The sequence below is a fragment of the Megascapheus bottae genome, chromosome 10, assembly GCF_031878675.1.
Source record: "Megascapheus bottae isolate mThoBot1 chromosome 10, mThoBot2.hap1, whole genome shotgun sequence".
Lineage (NCBI taxonomy): Eukaryota > Metazoa > Chordata > Mammalia > Rodentia > Geomyidae > Megascapheus > Megascapheus bottae.
Window position 1 is genome coordinate 61085242 of NC_143518.1, and position 20045 is coordinate 61105286.

The 20045-nt window shown below is 38.6% G+C and overlaps 1 protein-coding gene across 2 annotated transcripts in view; it reads left to right on the forward strand.

The window, feature by feature from the left end:
* Window positions 1-20045, forward strand: part of Aspm (assembly factor for spindle microtubules) — a 42937-nt gene that overhangs the window by 12839 nt on the left and 10053 nt on the right. For both annotated transcript variants that reach the window (XM_090341467.1, XM_090341468.1), the window contains 12 exons: window positions 1270-1411; window positions 2137-2267; window positions 3573-3748; window positions 6848-6993; window positions 7079-7164; window positions 7653-7874; window positions 9945-10152; window positions 10266-10408; window positions 10516-10644; window positions 12137-12331; window positions 14454-18395; window positions 19008-19388. In XM_090341467.1, the coding sequence (XP_090197593.1) occupies window positions 1270-1411; window positions 2137-2267; window positions 3573-3748; window positions 6848-6993; window positions 7079-7164; window positions 7653-7874; window positions 9945-10152; window positions 10266-10408; window positions 10516-10644; window positions 12137-12331; window positions 14454-18395; window positions 19008-19388 (5901 nt within the window). The remainder of the gene's footprint in view (window positions 1-1269; window positions 1412-2136; window positions 2268-3572; window positions 3749-6847; window positions 6994-7078; window positions 7165-7652; window positions 7875-9944; window positions 10153-10265; window positions 10409-10515; window positions 10645-12136; window positions 12332-14453; window positions 18396-19007; window positions 19389-20045) is intronic.

The following is a 20045-nucleotide window of genomic DNA, read 5'->3' on the forward strand; positions in this document are numbered from 1 at the left end:
ATTCATTAGGTAAGTGGACCATGCCATTATGAGTGAGTTACCTGTATACTCTTAAAAACGCATAGTTGGTGCCTAGATGTAAAAACAACTATTGCCAGCTCATTTATAAACTTTTAGAGATAAAAAGACTAGACTGTTTTACATACCTTTTCTAACTTAAATCTCTTCAAAACTTAGTGAAATATGTATTAACTATTTTCATTAATAAAGACTATAATGTTAAAATGACCTGCCCAATATGTAATTAGCCACACCTTAAACCTTCATAGATGCCAGAGCATAGTTTTCCAGGTATTTTGATGGAAACTTTCTCTTAAATTCATCATCAGAATTTGAATTACTTATCTAGAATTTAGCTTTATAATATCTAGCTTGTTACAACTAATTCAGTTGGTAGCTACTGCTAGGAGTTAGCTTGAAACACTATGCTTTCAGAGTTATGTATTCTGTGGTTTCTTTTCTTTTAGTCTTCTAGACTTCTTAAATTGTTAATGTGGGATTTCATTGTTCTTTTTATTTATTCCAAGATTAAAAATAGAAGAATATTTAGGGCTACTGAAGATTTTTGTAATAACCTGGTTTTTTTTTTTGTATCAATAACTTGAGACTCAGTCAGAACCAAGAATAAGCATAGTGACATTTCTTGGTTGTGTCATTGCTAAGATTTTTGTATTTCCTTACTTTAGGCACTCAGAAAGTTACATATTAACCAGTTCTGCCTCACATGTCAAACCATTTTGGAGCCTTAGTTGAAATAACATTCTCCAATATTTGGGACATAGCTTGCTGCAAAGGTGGCAGATAACATCATTGGGTAGACAAAATATCCTTTTCCTTTTACTCTTTTTTTTTATTTGGCTATACTAGTATTGGGGCTTGAACTCAGGACTCTATACTCTCACTTGGCTTTCTTGCTGACATCTGACAGTACTACTTGAGTCTTGCCTTTAGTGCACTTCAATAACAGGGACAGTTACAGTGAAATTTGACCAACATTCCTGTTTTTGATAGTTCTTTAGCTTAAAGGAAAAATGTAAATATTGCTTGGCAGATGATTTTAAGAATGTCTTTAGTTCTCATTTTTCATTTCCTTTGTATACCCTAAAATGTATGAGGCACGTACAGTTTAAAGAAGTTGGTTAGTGAAGTAGCCTGTCACATCTATATGATTTAGGGAGTAGGGCATTGCCAGCTCTGCACTGATGCATTGCATTTGTTGCCTTTTTAGAAAATGCATAAGCTTGACTTTGGCATTCATGTTTTTTTCAGACAATTTATGGAGAACTCATCCCTTTGGAAGACAACAGTGATGCCACTGGGTTGGCTGTGTTTATTTTGAATCGCTTACTTTGGAATCCTGATATAGCAGCTGAGTACAGACATCCCTCTGTGCCTCATCTCTACCGAGATGGTGAGTACGTCTGCTTCCAGGTCGTCTCCTACACCGTGCATGTGTCTTCTAATCATTGGTCCTCTACGCGGATTTTCCTTGTCCAAAAAACCTAATCTGAGTCAGTCTGTCTCTTTCCACCTCCTTCACCTCATTGTTCTTCGTCAGCTTCTCCATCAGTATAATTATAATTATAATTATTTTAGCTAGGTTCCTCACACTGTGAGGATTGTTTTTGTTATTTGCTATTTTACATGTTACACCTAGGATGGAACATGAATATGGTAGGTGTTTATTGTGTATTTGTTGAACTAAACGAGTTAAATCTCTTGATGTTATTATGTCATCTCCTTATCACATAATGGATACATTAAATGGAAAATACCTTTTATAATTATATACTAGATTCATAAATGATAATATTGATAAAAGTGTGGTTCTTTATTTGTGCTTGTTTTTTTTTTTTTTTTTTTTTTTGTCAGTTCTAGAACCTGAACCTAGGGCCTAAGCACTGTCCTTAGACACTTTTGCTCAAGGCTAGTGCTCTGTCACTTGAGCCACAGCCTCACTTCTGGCTTTTTCTGTGTCTGTGGTACTGAGGAATCAAACACAGGGATCTGTGCGTGTTAGGCGAGTACTCTACCACTAGGCTGTGCTCCCAGCCTGCTCCTGTTTTTTTGTTAGCTTGTTAGTACCATATTCTCAGGTGAAGTTTCCTTTCACAGATGAACTTGTGTGTCTTTCAGGTCATGAAGAAGCTTTGTCCAAGTTTACACTGAAGAAATTACTGCTTTTGGTCTGTTTCCTTGATCATGCTAAAATTTCCAGACTTATTGATCATGATCCTTGTCTCTTTTGTAAAGATGCTGAATTTAAGGTATAATTTTCTTTTTGTTTTCTATATATTTCCCATTTGAGATCTTTGCTTATTTTTATTTTTTTTTTATTTTTTTGCCAGTCCTGGGCTTGGGCTCAGGGCTTGAGCACTGTCCTTGGATTTTCTCAAGGCTAGCACTCTACCACTTGAGCCTCAGCACCACTTCCGGCTTTTTGCTATGTATGTGGTACCGAGGAATCGAACCCAGGTCTTCGTGCATGCTAGGCAAGCACTCTACCACTAGGCCAAACTCCCGGCCCCAATCTTTGCTTATTTTTTATGACATATGTTCTGTAAAAAAACAAAATTAATTTTCCAAAAAAGATTATTTTGGAGTAGAAGAGGAATGCATGTCTATTGACTCCTTGATGGCTTGATAGCATCATCCTTACTCTTTGTTGTTGTTTTTGGTTTTTGGATTTGTTTTTTTGCCTGAGACTGGGACTTGAACTCGGTACCTTATACTTTTGCTCATTTGCTGGTATTCTAACAATTGAGCCACATCTTTAATCCACATCCTTGCTCTTAATGTAACTTGACAATGAATGTAACTGTTGAGGAAGTATTTTTGGAGATTTTTTTCCCTAATTTTGATAAATTGTATTATAAAATACCATTGTGGTTATTATTAATTTTGAACAGTATTTGCATGTGTGTACAAACCATTACTAAGGATTGAATTTGGGGTGTGGTTACTGTCCATTAGCTCTCTCTTTTTTTTTTTTTTTTTGCCAGTCCTGGGCTTGAGCACTGTCCTTGCACTTTCTCAAGGCTAGAGCTCTACCACTTGAGCCTCAGTACCACTTCCAGCTTTTTTCTATGTATGTGGTACCGAGGAATTGAACCTGGGTCTTTGTGCATGCTAGGTAAGCACTCTACCGCTAGGCCAAACTCCCGGCCCTGTCCATTAGCTTTTTTGCTCAAGGCTGGTGTATTCTACTATTTAAAACATAGCTCTATTTTTACATTTTTGGTAATTAATTGGAGATAAGAGTCTCATGGACTTTTCTGCCAAGGCTGGCTTTGAACAAGCCTTAAACTACCAACCAAAGTGGCTGTGATCCTTAGATCTTAGCTTCCTGAGTAGCTAGTTAGTACATACAGGTATAAGCACCAGTACTCAATAAGAGCAATTTATAAAAATACCCTGGGGCTGGGAATGTGGCTTAGTGGTAGAGTGCTTTCCTAGCATGCATGATGCCCTGGATTTGAGTCCTCCGTACCACGTAAGCAGAAAAAGCTGTAATGATGCTGTGGCTCAAATGGTAAAGCCCTAGCCTGAACCTGCACCTTATTTCTTTATAGGCCAGTAAAGATATTCTTCTGACTTTTTCACGAGATTTCCTGAGTGGCGAAGGGGATCTTTCTCGTCACCTTAGCTTATTGGGATTTCCTGTGAGCCACATTCAGGTGCCATTTGATGAATTTGACTTTGCTGTCTCAAATCTTGCTGTGGATTTGCAATGTGGAGTGAGACTTGTGTAAGTATAAGAAATGGAATTATTTTGTTTAATGGAATAAACTAAAATCTTGTATATTACCATTTCTGTTATGAAATGCTTATTCTTGTGTACAGTGGGATCAATTTAATGTTAAGGAAACTGAGATTTCTCTTTAAAAGGAAAAAAAGATTGTTGTTATGCTCAGATGCCTATTTCTTTATTTCATTTTATTGTTGGGGGGATGTAGATGCCTGTTTCTTATCAGACTTTCCCCCCTTGCTGGAATGTAAGTAGGGTCTTTAGGCAATAACTACTGCCCCAAAATAGTAGTTTGAAAGGGCAGAAAGCTAATTAAAATATCAGATACTTAAGTAAGATTTTATGTCAGCATAAAATTTCATAAGTATTTCACTGTTTCTACCACTCTTCCATTGTGCATGAATAAAATATGGTGAGAAGGAAAAACGTCATGACCATGTTTTAGATAGTGGAATTTGACATAAACTTATGATGTCTGACTTCAAATATTTTCCTACCTGGAATCCTCAAAATTAGCTTTGGTTTGAGCAACAGGTGCTCATTTCTTCTTTGAATGGGATAGTCTTTATTTTGTATTACAGTTGACTTCTTCATTTCTTTTTTTTTTTTTGCCAGTCCTGGGCTTGAGCTCAGGGCCTGAACACTGTCCTTGGACTTTCTCAAGGCTAGAACTCTACCACTTGAGCCTCAGCACCACTTCTGGCTTTTTTCTATGTATGTGGTACCGAGGAATCGAACCCGGGTCTTCATGCATGCTAGGCAAGCACTTTAACCACTAGGCCAAACTCCCGGCCCCACTTCTTCATTTCTTTTTTGAATGGGATAACCTTTATTTTGTATTACAGTTGACTTCTTTATAATTTCTACTTGGAGAGATTTTTCCTATTTCTAGAGAATCTCTAATATATGTTACATGCATAGTTATCGAAGCACTAAGACTTTTCTTCAGTAGTTGAAGACATATTTCTCAGGAGCCTCAAAAAAGCGAGTTAAACATTAAAATAGTGTCGCTGAACTGTTGTCTACATAGAATATTTCTGCTATAATAAAGCCTCCTAGATTTCTGACTAAACATTTAGCTTATCAGGAAAGAACTTATTGAATATACTTAAGTCTTTGCTAAAAACTCTATGTCTCCTAAAGGCCATTTGAAGGATAAATATTTAGAGAAACTGAACTGAAGAAAAAGTAATTGGGCATAAATATTTTCAGATGTTTATAGGGCATGCTTATGCAAAGGATAATTAAGTTATGACAAATTAACCATGCATGAAGATTTAACTTGCCAATCATCAGATCAGGAAGAAACTAGTTCATAATATTAGAAGGTTCAAGGGAAGTTGAAGATTAACTACTTTTCTAGGAGGAATTCTTTAATCAAATAACTTTTAAGCTATAGTAGAGGCTTACTTTTTTCTTTCTTTCTTTTTTTTTTTTTTGCCTGGGCTTGAGGTTAGGGCCTGAGCACTGTCCTTGGACTTTCTCAAGGCTAGAGCTCTACCACTTGAGCCTCAGCACCACTTCTGGCTTTTTTCTATGTATGTAGTACCAAGGAATTGAACCTGAGTCTTCATGCATGCTAGGCAAGCACTCTACTACTAGGCCAAACTCCCAGCCCTTTTTCTTTCTTTGTCTTTTTTTTTTTTTTTTTTTGTGGGTCATGAGGCTTGAACATGGCCTGGGCGCTGTCCCTGAGCTCTTCAGCTCAAGGCTACTGCCCTATCCTTGAGCCAAGCCCCAATTCCCGCTTTCTAGAGGTTAATTGGAGATAAGAGTCTCAAGTTCTTTTGTGCCCAGGCTGGCTTTGAACCTTGATCCTCAGATCTCAGCCTCCTGAGTAGCGAGGATTACAGGTGTGAGCTACTGTGCCTACCTGGCTTGAAGCTTACTTTTTCTATGAAAACATTGACTGTTGTATAGTGATAAAACACTTGTAACCTTGGTGATATTGGAGGTTTGAATTTACGATCTGGTGTGCATCTCTTTTATATTTTTATAATAATCTGAGATTATATATATATATATGTATGTGTATTTTTCTATTGATCTGTCTATGAGAATGAGTATGGGATCTAATGAAACAAGATTTCACTTCCAGTCTTAGTTCTACCATTATTAGTTATATGATCAAGGACAATTTACTTCTCTGAGCCTTGGAATTTACTTCTCTGACCCTTGGTTTTCTTCATTTGTAGAAAAATGGATAGAAAAGATTTGGTTGATATAGAAAACATTTCTTGATATATAGAATATGGCACATCTTATTAAACATCCTTTCTTTTTTCCAGGCCCGCTTCTTTTTCTGTAGAAGTCTATTTATGTGTGCATTTGGGGCATATATATGTCTTTCTCCTTCCCTTCCATCTATCTTTCCTTCCTTCCTTCCTTCCTTCCTTCCTTCCTTCCTTCCTTCCTTCCTTCCTTCCTTCCTTGCTTGCTTGCTTGCTTGCTTGCTTGCTTTTGCTGGTTCCCCCCAACCAGGCACTGTCCCTGAGCCTCTGCACTCAAGGCTAACACTACCACTGAGCTGCAGCACCACACCCAGCTTTTTCTGACTCATCAGAGTCTTATCAGAGACTCTTACCAGAGTCTCTCACAGACTTTCTTGTTTGAGCTGGCTTCAAACCATAATCCTCAGATCTTAGCCTCCTGAGTACCAAGGATTATAGGTATGAGCCACCACTGCCTGGCTCATTTATTTCTTCTTTGAAGTGTATTCATAGGAATTAGCATTCAGATTAAAAATAAGAGATGGCTACTTGCTAGTTTGGAATAACATCCTTTAGTTTGTTGTGTATGGGAATAATACATTTATGAGTTTAGTTTGGTTTGTAGCACTGAAGTTTGAACTCCAAATTTTTTTTTTTTTTTGCCAGTCCTGGGGCTCGAACTCTGGGCCTGCGCACTGTCCTTGCTCTTTCTTAAAGCTAGTGTTCTGCCTCTTGAGCCACAGCATTACTTCCAGCTTTTGCTGTGTATGTTGTACCAAGGAATCAAACCCAGGGCTTCATGCATGCTAGGCAAGCACTCCCATGGATTTTTTTTTAATGTATATTTTTATATGATAGTTTTATCTGAAAACAATTTCTTTACCTCTAGACGAACAATGGAACTTCTCACACAGAACTGGAATCTTTCAAAGAAACTCAGGATTCCTGCAATAAGTCGTCTTCAAAAGATGCACAATGTTGACATTGTCCTTCAAGTTCTTAAATCACGAGGAATTGAATTGAGTGATGAACATGGTAAAAACTGCATAGAACTGCAAGTTATCCTTTGAGCCTTAGTGTGTCCATCTGTCATGCTGATATGCTGCATTCTCATTTGTAGGAAACCCTATCTTATCTAAGGATATTGTGGATAGGCACAGAGAAAAGACTCTTGCATTGCTTTGGAAAATCGTCTGTGCTTTTCAGGTATGGTGTATACTTGGCACACTATACTTTATTTCAATTCTGAATGTTGACTTAGAAAATCCATTTGAATCAGCTGAAGCTTAGCAGAAGTAATTCACTTGCTGGGATTTATACTGTTTAAGGAATTGTGATCATTGCTTTATATGGTTACAGTGCAATCTTAAGTCTCCCTCACTGGTGAGGAAAAAGTAAAAAGATTCCTGAGTAAAAGAGTTGAGGTTGGAATGCAATTGTGTATTCTTAACACCAAACTGTCTACCTATTCTTCATAGGTTCAGCTTGCCTAAAAAGAAATATTTGAGCTGATTTTCTTTCTTTTTTTTTCACTTATGATTTCTCACTTTTATTTTTCAAGTGTTGAGCTGGTTTTCTTAAAATTTCTGTTTTTAAGATTTTTTTCAGTCTTCCATAATTTCTCTAAGTAGAATAAAGCGTTTTAATTTCTGTGAGTTAAAAATTGTCGTTTTTCAAATATTTGTATGTTTCAGGTGGATATTTCCCTTAATTTAGAACAATTAAGGGAAGAAATTGACTTCCTGAAAAACACATACAGCATAAGAAAAGCAATGTCTGCAGTAGCTTGTCATTCTGATGATGCCACTATGAACAGGAAAAGTAAAAGGAGCAATGCTCCTCTTGAACAGTACAGTGACAGTGTCAAGTTGTTGATGGAGTGGGTAAACGCTGTGTGTGCCTTCTACAATAGGAAGGTAAGTTGTTTTCCTTTTATTTCAACATAATATCTTTAAAAACAGCTGAACTCTTGCTAGATGATTAAAATATTTTCTTGTATCTCTTAAACAATTTATACAGATAAGGTTTCCCTCAAATGATGACATAAAATGTCATAAAATATAATTTATCTTATCTTTCCCTGGTTGTACAGTGCATAAACATGTTTTATTGGTGAGAAAACAAATAGCCCACAAGAATTTTGCTAGAAGATGTTTACACAGAATTGCACTGTGAACCGCATAGAAGGGAACCACCGTAATTTCTTCAGTTGATATTGTTATTTCTGTATGAAGTGTACTTTGAAGTGTAAATATGTGCGGCTTGCATTTTTGTGTGCTACTTTCCAGGTTGTACTGAAGTTACCATGTATGGCTCCTAAGAGAAAATTATGGTGTTCCAAGTAAAAAAAAATTTAAAAAGCTTCATTCAGGTATAGACCATTAGTTAGTGGTCTTGAATGAAAAGCACCCTTAAACCAAGGTCATCATTTGATTGGTTCATGAAAATGTAAGGACTCGAGGCTCTCAGGAAGCTGTTTCCTAACAGCAGTGGCTCAGCATTCCAATTCAGTGTTCATGAATAATGACACTTGACTATAATTGTATATCCAAGACTGCCATAACAAATGACTACGGACTGGAAGTCTTGAAACGGGAATGTGTTCTCTTCCAGTTCTAGAAGGATAAAAGTCTGAAACCAAGATGTTGCCCAGATAATACTCTGACTAGTGGCTGGAGGGTGAGGAGGATTTTGTTCTAGGCCCTTCTTTTAAGTTCTGGTGGTTGTTGGCTGTCTGATGTTCTTTGGCCTCTTGGTGCAAGTCTTTATTTAATTAATTTATTTTTTTTGTTGGTCATGGCACTGTGGCACTTGAACTCTGGGTGTTGTCCCTGAGCTCTTCAGCTCAAGGCACCTTTCTCCTTGAGCCACAGATCCACTTCTGGTTTTCTGGTAATTAATTGGAGATAAGAGTCTCATGAAGTCTTTAGTGTCCAGACTGGCTTTGAACCAGGATCCTTAAATTTCAGCCTCCTGAGTAGCCACCAAATCTTTATTTTAATCACTGTTTCCTCTGTGTGTCTCTCTTGTGAGTACTTCAACCATGTTGAGCAAGAGTCTTGTCTGTACCAGTATGATCTTATGTTAATTATATGTGTAATGATGTTTTTCGAATGTGGTCACTTTCTAAGATTTGGGGAAGAAGTTTTAGAGGACAGTATTTAATAGGAACAATAGTATAATAAAATCCTATTTATTGCTTTCATCCTCTGCTCTTCAGACAAAGATATGTAAAGCTATGTTTGTTATGTGTCTGACACTATGTTTGTGTATCTGACACTATGTTTGTGTGTCTGTCTATGTGTCTATCTATCGGCCTGTTTGTCCATCTGTCTGTCTATCCAACTTACCTATATGTCTGTTTTCTATCACTCTAGGTGTAATTTGGAGATTACTCATTTAAAATAAAATTCTATTCCCTTGTTGCTCTACTGTTTTGGGGGAAGATTTATGAGATGCTGAATTTCTTCATGAAGTAATAATTGTTTTGCCATTGCTTAATTAGCTAAATGATTTCAATAATAAAATTTTTCCATTAAAACAAAAAAATAAAATCCTATTTGTGAAGTTGTTTAGTATTTAACAAGTTCAATTGATTAACCATTTATCATTAATAATAATGGATGAATATATTATCCTTGGTGTTGTTAGTGATGTGATTCTGTTAGCTGTTTAAAGGGAATAGAAGCCTGGCATTGATAGCTCATGCCTGTAATCTTTTCAGGAAGCTGAGATTTTGATGTATGTTGAAAGCCAGCTCAGGCAGAAATGTCAGTGAGACATCATCTTGACAATAACCAGGAAAAAGCTGCACTGGAGGAGTGAGTTAAGTTGTAAAGTACCAACCTAGCAAGCAAACCAAGATAACCAAACAAGCACAAGGCCTGACTGCTTGTCTCAGCACTGACATAAACAGAAAGACTAGAAAATTATGTTTACATCCATCTCTAAATAAAGCTAATTATTCTTCTGGTATTTCTTCTCAGGTAGAGAACTTTACTGTGTCTTTCTCGGATGGCTGTGTGTTGTGTTACCTGATCCACCACTACCATCCTTGCTATGTGCCTTTGGAGGCCATATGTCAGCGCACCACCCAGACTGTGGAGTGCACGCAAACTGGCTCGGTGGTATTAAACTCCTCATCGGAATGTGATGATAGTGCTTTGGATGTGTCTTTTCGAGCCCTAGACCGTGGTCAGCCCTCTTTCCCCGCTTTTTCTGTTGATTAATTTTTCTAATTCTTTGCCATACGTGAGTTGAGCTACAGCAGTCTAATTATTTATTCTCCCTTTCACTTTGCATAATAGAAAATGCTTCTGAAGTATACAAAGAGCTTCTAGAAAATGAAAAGAATAATTTTCATTTGGTGACATCTGCAGCAAGAGACCTTGGTGGAATACCAGCTATGATCCATCATTCAGATATGTCAAATACAATTCCAGATGAAAAGGCAAGGGAAAGAAGTCTCTTAATTAAGAACCTGGGTATAAGTCTCAGATGACAGTATATCACATATTCTCTGTTGATCTTTTGCTCTCATCTTGTCTTTTCCCTTAGGTTGTTATTACCTATTTGTCATTCCTCAGTGCAAGGCTTTTGGATCTTCGTAAAGAGATCAGGGCTGCTCGACTCATACAGACAGCTTGGAGAAAACATAAGCTAAGAAAAGATCTAAAATACCATAAGGTAGGTAATTATTGAATATGAAACCATCTTAGTATAAACTGCATGTTCTAAGATGCCAGTTTGTTAGTTTATTTAGTAGAGGTACTAAGTTTGAACTCAGAGCCTCACAGAGATTAGGAATGCCTTCTGCATAATGTGTTTCCTTACTGTGCAGCCTCCATGTGTACCGTACCATCCACTGATTGTTGTAAATTTAATAATTGGGCCTGTGGTTAGATTTTCTGTAGAGCTCATGCTTGTCTGGTACCTTGACCTTGGTAGCAATATAAAAAGATGGTTATGCATAGTATATAATATATATATATATATATTTATATTTGTTGTTGTTGTTATTGTTTTTATCATTTTGAACAGGAGAAATAAATGGTATCCTAGTATCCAATTCAGGCAAAGTGAAGTCCTTGCAGAGTATAGCAAAGTGATAGAGCATGGACTGGTTCAAACCCTGCCTGTGTGTGCTGGATGTAAACTGAGAAGCCATTTGACTCTTGGGATTCAGTTTTCTCATTGTCCCAAGTGTCATATCTGTTGCAATGAAGTTTAAGTATGTCAGTCATTAGTATGTATATAAAGTATGTTGTTCCTCTTAGTGTAGCAGTTTAGTTAGGAAAGTAATACCAATAGCAGTATGGAGGAGGCCTGTCAAGTTCTCGGGACAGGTGCCTCCTCTGTGTGTAACCATGGACAGAGCCTCAGGGGCATCTCAGGTCTCTGCTCATGAAGCTGAACTCTTCTTGAGCCTCTATGGCTTAATGCTTCGATGCTTTGCGTGTGTGTGTGTGTGTGTGTGTGTGTGTGTGTGTGTGTGTGTGTGTGTGTGTGTGTGATGGGGCTTGAACTCTGGGCCTGGGTGCTATCCTTGAGCTCTTCATCTCAAGGCTACCACCTTAACCCCTTGAACCACAGCTCTACTCTCCCTTTTGAAGTGATTAACTGGAGATAAGAGTCTCATGTTCTTTAGTGCTCAGGGCTGACTTTCAACCGTAATCCTCAAATCTCATCCTCCTGAGTAGCTAGGATTATAGGCTTGGGCCTAGCATAGTGGCTGCTTCAGTGCTTTCTATCCTGAAGAAGTAATATTTTATCTGTCTTCTCTTTTGAGTTCTTTTGTTCCAGTGAATAATCAATGCTTTCTTATACTGCAAAGCATTTCTTTTTCATACCATACATCCCTTCCCTGAAGTCCAGGCATAAATTCTCTAGATTCTAATCTGAGTAATACACCCTGTTATACTTCAGATTACCTTTAACTTATTTCTTGAGGATTATGGTAGATCAAACATAATCTTTACATTAGACTATTTTTTGGAATCTGGTTCATCAAACAAGTTACCTGAATGCCCATCTACTAGTTGTGTTGACATGCCTGAAAGCAGTTAAGAATCAGTTTGATTAAAGTTTAACAATTGATTGATTATCTTAAAAAGAACAGTTTTACGTTTTAAGTAATGAATTTTGTTATTTGTTCATTCATTCATTCATTCATTTTAAGGCTCGAGACAAAGCTGCAAGAATTATCCAGAAAGCTGTAGTACATTTTCTAAATAGACGGCAATGGCAAATAGAGGTTACTGCAGCACTGATCCTTCAGAGAGGTTGGCGAAGAGTCTTAGCACAGCGACAGTTATTAATCTTAAAAGAGGAAAAAATGGAGAAAATTCAAAATGAATCAGCCACAATTATTCAGGTATAGTATCGTGGACTAATTTTTTAAAGTAATCAGTAATTGTAGTCTTTCAGGAAGAAGGACAGATACAAAGATGATTTTAGTGATTGATTCTGTTTTAGCAATCTTGTCTAATGTTGCCCCTTGGAATCTGAACCTGGCTGTAGGACCACTTGCAGGAACCAAGATCTAAGACTGCTTGAGTCTTTTATGCATAGGACTTAATGATTGGCCATATGTATTTCAAATCATGTGTAGATGACTCAATACCATGCTGTACAGATTTTTGTTATACTGTACTGTTTAGAGAATGATAAGAGAAAAATCTTCATGTTCAGTACAGAGATTTATCTTCTCTCAGGTAATGTCAGTTTTTTATTAGTTGAATTCAAGGGTGTGGAACTAGAAGATAGGTACTACTGGCAAAACTCTTCTGTGAAGATTAAGATGCCTTTTTAGTTCTGAAGGAGAAAACGTTCTGATTCTCTACCTCTTGCTGTTGTCTTATTTATTTATTTGTTTGTTTATTTATTGCCAGTCCTGGGCTTGAACTCAGGGCCTGAGCACTGTCCTTGGACTTTCTCAAGGCTAGAGCTACCACTTGAGCCACACCACCACTTCCTGGCTTTTTTCTATGTATGTGGTACTGAACTCAGGTCTTCATGCATGCTAGGCAAGCACTCTACTGCTAGGCCAAACTCCCAGCCCTGTTTTTTTTTTTTTTTTTAAGATATTTATTGTCTTTTAATCTATAGAACATGTCAGCATGCCATACCAAATTCCTACTCTTCTGTGCTTTCTTGTTTCAGTTACTTGAACACATTTTGGAATCCTAGTCTAGTGTATATTCTTCTTGTACCCTTCATATTTTTTTTAGTGATTTTTTTTTGGGGGGGTTACACAATACACTATCTTTTGTATACTTTAGAAGCAACATCTTACTACTTTCTATGCATTATAGAAGATGTACTACTATACAGTCTATATGACCATCACCTTTTTAGGTATTTGTCCAATTATTTCCTCTGTAGAAATTAATAGTCACAAGCACATGAAGTCTTTTCTTATCTGTTAGATTTTTATCATTTTGTTGTTGTTTCGCCTTCATTTCTGATGTTACTTTTCCTTACTTTTTTCCCAGCTTGTTAACGTCCATTCTTATTTACACTACCTTTCTCTCAGCACTCTGGACAGGCTTTGTCAGTTCTCTCTGATCATAATGCTATCTTATGAAGCATGATAAAAATCTAACAGGTATTTCTCAAACTCCTCTGCATCATCCCTCGCCAGCCACAGTGAAATTGTTTGCGTATCCCAGAAGGTATCAAAACCTGCACATCTTCAAAACCAGAAAATTTCTATACAAAGTAGCATAGTTAACCTTTATCACACCTGTGCATGTGCACATTCTGCTACAGAATTGTAGATTACCTAATGTCATGAGAGGACTATGTGCATAGTTGTTATGTTTGATTGTTAGGGGATAATGACCAAAGAGTATATGTTCAGTACTCTGGTTAGAATGTGTGTATGAGCAAGATATGAAGATCAAGAGAAAGTTAAAAAAGGGGTTGGTATTTTACTGCCTTCGCCCCCACCCCCCAAAAAAAAGGAATAGACTTTTTTTTTCCTTTTGGAACCCTTTCTGTTCTCAAAGGAACTGATAGATGAAAGAATGATGGATGCAGACAGCCAGCTATATTTGCATTACCAGACCTGTAGAGTTGAGACTGTAGGATGCCACATATAAACTGTTTCTAATTGTTACAAAATGGCTTAGCAGTGTGAAGTAAGAGGACTGAAGATCTAGAAACCCCTAGAAAATTACTTAGAACAATAGACAATCAAAAAGACTTGATTCTTTTCTTCTAATTTAATATAAACTTTTTATGTCTTCAGACCATGATATAATTACATTGTCAATATAGTTAAGATTAAGATGGATTTCTGAATGGGATACAGATGAGTCAATGTAAAAACAGACCTACAAGCTCTAGAGGAGTTATATGTAAACATGCATTGTTTTTTAAGCTCCTTGTGTTACTTTTTAAGGAGAATGTTAGAATTTATTCTTTTCAAAAGTGATGTTTACAGAGGTATACCTACTTTTTAAATACTTTATGTCCTTTCTTACATTCCTCAGGCATATTGGAGAAAATATTCCACTAGAAAAAGATTTTTGAGTTTGAAGTATTATTCAATCTTCTTACAATCCAGGATAAGAATGATAATTGCTGTTACATCTTACAAAAGAAAATATTGGGCCACAGTTACAATACAGAGGCACTGGCGTGCTTGTGTGCAAAGAAGAAAAGATCAACAAAGATATAAAATGCTGAAATCTTCATCCCTTGTAATCCAATCCATGTTTCGAAGATGGAAGCAACGTAAAGTTCAACAACAAGTAAAAGCTGCAATAACACTGCAAAGAGCTTTTAGAAAATGGCACGTCCAGAAGCAAGCTAAGGAAAAGTCTGCCATCATCATACAATCATGGTACAGAATGCACAGGCAATTGCAGAAATATATTCATACTAGATCTTGCATTGTTGTCATTCAAAGAAGATTTCTGTGCTTTCAGGCTCAGAAGTCATATAAAAGAAGGAAAGCATCTGCCCTGACTCTGCAGAAGTACTTCAGAGCCTATCTGAAGGGAAAGGCTGAGCGCACCAGCTACTTAGAAAAGCGAGCTGCAGCCATTCGACTGCAATCTGCTTTCAGGAGCATGAAAGCTCGTAATTTGCACAGGCAAGTTAGAGCTGCTTGTGTATTGCAGTCATATTGGAGAATGAGACAGGACAGACTTCAATTTTTAAGCCTTAGGAAGATGGTTATCAAATTGCAGGCATGCGTAAGAAGAAATCAGCAACTGCAGAAATACAAGAAGATGAAGAGAGCTGCCATTGTAATTTGGACTTATTTTCAAGTTTGCATTTCAGCCAGGAGAGTTCGAGCATCTTACCAAAAAATACGGTCTGCTGTCATTGTTCTCCAGTCTACCTACAGAGCGATGCAAGCCAGAAAGGCATTTCTTCATATCCGCAAATCTATTATAAAAATTCAGTCATATTTCCGTGCTTATATTTCAAGAAAAAAATTTCTGATCCTAAGAAATACTACCATAAAGTTGCAGTCAGTGGTCAGAATGAAGCAAGCACGTGGACACTATACACATTTAAGGGTGGCTGCCTTGTCTATCCAGCAACACTACAGGGCCAAAAAACTGACAGCCTGCAGGAGAAAGGAATATTTACAGATGCGGGAGTCTTGTGTCAGATTGCAAGCTTTGTGTAGAGGATGGCTGGCCCGGAAGCAGATGAGGATGCAGAGAACAGCAGCAGTTGTATTGCAGTCTTACTTCAGAATGAGAATGATGAGGCAGCGCTACCTGTACACCTACAGCGCGGTTCTGCTCCTCCAGAGTCACTATCGCGCCCATAGGGCACAAGTCAACCAGAGGAGAAACTTCTTGCAAGTCAAAAGAGCAGCTACCTGTTTGCAAACAGCCTATAGAAGGTACCGAACTCGCCAGCTCATCAAACAGCAGACTGCTGCCGCTATTAAAATTCAGAGTGCTTTTAGAGGCTATAGCCAAAGAGTGAAGTATCAATCTCTGCTGCAGTCTGCTGTCACGATTCAGAGGTGGTACAGGGCACACGAGGCTGCTCAGGGTTTAAGAGCATGGTTTTTAAAACTTAGAGCAGCTGTGATCGTGCTCCAGTCTGCCTGTCGTGGCTGGAACGTCCGGAAGCAGATGAGAAAGGAATATCAAGCTGCTGTCAAGATCCAGTCTGCCTTTCGAATGGTCCTGGCACAGAGACGGTTTAAATCCTGGAAAAGGGCAGCCCTGCTCATCCAGCAGCGTCTGCGATCATGGAGGGCTGGAAGGCCGCAGCGCAGGGACTATGTAGAACTTCTCCGAGCCACGCTTGTGTTCCAGGCCGTGTGGAGAGGGAGGACCGTGCGGAGAGAGCTCCAACAGCAGCTTACCTGTGCCATTGTCATACAGTCCTACTACAGAATGCATGCTCAGCACAGTAGGTGGAAAAGCATCAGGAAAGCCGCTCTTCTGATCCAGACACACTATCGGGCTTACCGTATGGGAAAAGAACAGCATCGCTTGTATTTGGAAACAAAAGCAGCTGTGATAACTTTGCAGTCAGCTTACCGTCGGATGAAAGTGAGAAAAGGAATAAAGGATTGGAACAAAGCAGCACTCACTATCCAGTCTAAATACAGAACTTACAAAGCCCAAAAGAAATACACAACTTACAGAAGTGCTGCAGTTGTAATTCAGAGATGGTATCGAAACATTAAAATTGGAAACCAGCAACGAAAGGAATATCTTAACTTAAAGAAAGCAGCAGTGAAAATCCAGGCTGTCTATAGAGGTGTGAGAGTAAGAAGGCAAATTCAGCACCTGCACAGATCTGCCACATGTATAAAAGCAGTGTTTAAAATGCATCAGTCAAGGTCACGATACCACACAATGAGAAGAGCAGCTATTGTAATTCAAGTGAGATTCAGAGCCTATCATGAAGGCAAAACTCAGCTTGCAAAGTACCTTAGAGTTTTGAAGGCCATTCGTACTCTTCAGGCGAGTTTTAGAGGAGCAAGAGTCAGGCAGGCTATGAGAAAGAGGCAGGCGGCAGCCACGTGCATTCAGTCATACTATAGAAGATACAGACAGCGAACATCCTACTCCAACTTAAAGAAAGCGGCATGGACAGTGCAGCAAAGGTATCGAGCAGTGAAGGAAGGCAGGAGACAGCTGCAGAGGTACACTAAGCTGCGGCATTCTGCCATGCTCCTGCAGGCCGCTTGCAGGGGAATGATAGCTAGGAGGCATGTGAAAACTATGCATTTGGCTGCCACTCTTATTCAGGGGACATTTCGAACTCTGATGATAAGAAGAAGATTCCTCTGTCTCCAGAAAACTGTAATTTGGGTTCAGAGAAAATACCGTGCAAAGCTCTCTGCCAGGCTTCGGTCACAACAGTTGCTCCTGTTGCAAAGTGCCGTTATTCAAATCCAGTCATCCTATAGAGGGTGGATAGTAAGGAGAAAGGTGCAAGAGATGCACAGGGCTGCTACCTGCATCCAGGCTGCTTTCAGGATGCACAGGGCACATGCTAGATATCGAGCCTTGAAACAGGCCTCGACTGTGATCCAGAACCAATACTGGGCAAACAGAGCTGCGAAGTGGCAGAGGCAGCATTTCATCAGTCTGAGATGGTCTGCTGTGATCCTCCAGGCTGCCTTCAGGGCGATGAAAGCCAGAAGGCACGAGAGGAAAAGGCATTTCTCTGCAACCCTTATTCAGAGTCAATTCAGATCTTTTGTGATGAGGAGGAAATTCATTTCTCTCAGAAGAGCTACTATTTTTGTTCAGAGGAAATACCGAGCCACCATTGATGGCAGACATAAGAGGCACCAATTCTTACAGTTACGAAAGGCAGCTTTTACAATCCAGTCATTTTACCGGAGGTGGATGGCGAAGAAGAAGTTACAAGACATGCACAGGGCTGCCGTTCTCATTCAGGCTACTTTTAGAATGCACAAAGTGCACGTGGTATTTCAGCAGTGGAAATGTGCCTCGATTGTAATTCAACAACATTACCGAACATACCAAGCTGCCAAATTGCAGAGAGAGTATTTTACTAGACGATGGCATTCTGCTGTGGTCATTCAAGCTGCATATAGAGGAATGAAAGCAAGACAACTTTTAAGGAAAAAACACAGTGCCGCTGTCATCATACAAAGCACGTATCGAATGTCTAAGCAGTATTGTTTCTACCAGAAGCTTCAGTGGGCTACAAGAGTAGTACAAGAGCATTATAGAACAAATAAAAAACAGAAAGCTCTTCAAGAGCTCATTGTTCAGGACCTGGCCAGCAGGAAACAGGCTGAGAAAGAACATGAGGCTGCCATTGTGATTCAGAAGCATTTCAAAGCCTGTCAAACTAGGAGAAATTATCTCCTCCTCAGAGCAGTAGTAATTTCTGTCCAGAGAAGATACAGTGTATCTGCTACAAGACATTTCCAAGCAGCTGGCTCAGTAGAGTTATCTCACAGGGGATTTAAGGTAAGAAAGGTCATGCAGCATATTCCTCTGGCTGCCAAGCCATTCATTCTGCCCTGTCTACTGGTTTTAAAAACAAACAACACACCCCTGATTTTTACTACACAAGTATGGGATGTACGTCAGAATAAAAATGAAAATAAAAATAAACGGTTCAGAAATCTGTAAGCCAAAAAATATGTCTAAAAAGAAAAGATGTGGCCATGTTAACCGATTGCACTTGGCTGTCACAGAATTAAAACGTAAGCTGAACAGTAACTCATGCCTGTAAACCTAGCTACACAGGAGACTGATATCTGAGGATTGTGGTTCAAAGCCAGCCTGGGCAGAAAAGTACCTATGACACTTATCTCGTTAACCATACTCACATACACAGAAGTGAATTGGCCACAAGTGCCAGAACACTATCCTTGAGATTTTAAAAAATGCTAAGAGACTAGCGCCCAAGCTCTTGAGTTCAAGCCCTAGGACAGGCACAAAATAAACGAAAACTCAAGTCATGTTAACTAGCCTATACTTTGTTATTACAGAAGTAAAGCTCAGGTGAAGCTGTTCAAAGTGGGGCTGTTATGAGTAGAAAATGGTTGATTACACTGTTGATTTGCTTGTTCACAGGACATAGAGCTTCCATCTCAGAAGATGGCGGTGTCAACACAAAGCATTTTTCTTGACCTGCAAACACGAGTGCTTGCCGCCCAGAGGGTTCAGGCCTTCCTGCACATGGCTGTTTATCGCAGGAGATTTCTTCAGCAGAAGAGAGCTGCTGTCACCTTACAGCAGTGTTTCAGGACATGGAAAACCAGAAACCAGTTTCTGCTTTATAGAAAAGCTGTGGTGGTTTTACAAAACCACTACAGAGCCTTTCTGTGTGCAAAACAACAAAGACAAATCTATTTACAAACGAGGAGCTGTATTATTTTTGTTCAAGCTGGAATGAGAGGATTCATACAGAAAAGGAAGTTCCAGAAAATTAAAAATAGTGCCAAAAAAATTCAGGTATTTGTATACTTAACTTACAGATACAACTTTCAGCCTGTTACTAGGCTGTTTACAAATGAACTTGAGGTTGTAAAGAATAATGTTTTGATTGTTTTGAAGTGGAGTACTTGGTAATGGGAAACAGCACTTGTAATTCTCATCTATGATGGCCTAACTGGATTCCTCTGGAACTTGCCCTGTGCTTGACTCGGCATTTCCTTATTGCTGCGCTCCTGGGAGAATGTCTTGTTTTTAATGTGAAAAAGTTTAGGATGAAATGTTATTTTACACAATATAGGTCAAACAGGATAACATTATTTGTCTGCTGATATGTAAACCAGACCTACTAAAATAGCTAGTCTTAGCACTTTTGGCTTTGAAACACTTACTTAATCAATGTCTCAGGGTGTAAGACATGTGTAGTATTATTATATGTCTTTTAAAACAGAGAACTGAGAAAAGGTGAATTAATTGGTGATGGTTAGAATGAAATGGAATCAGAAAGTGAATCTGAAATCTTTACCTGTTTCTGTTTTACCTGCAGTAGGTTGGGCTTTCAGCTTGCAGGTGATATTTTGCTTTCCTCCTAATGTTAAACTCAGGTCTTCATTCAAGATGTCTGTGCTGCTAATGTGACACATCTGGCTGAGTATGAGGAAGACTGAGTGAGAACTG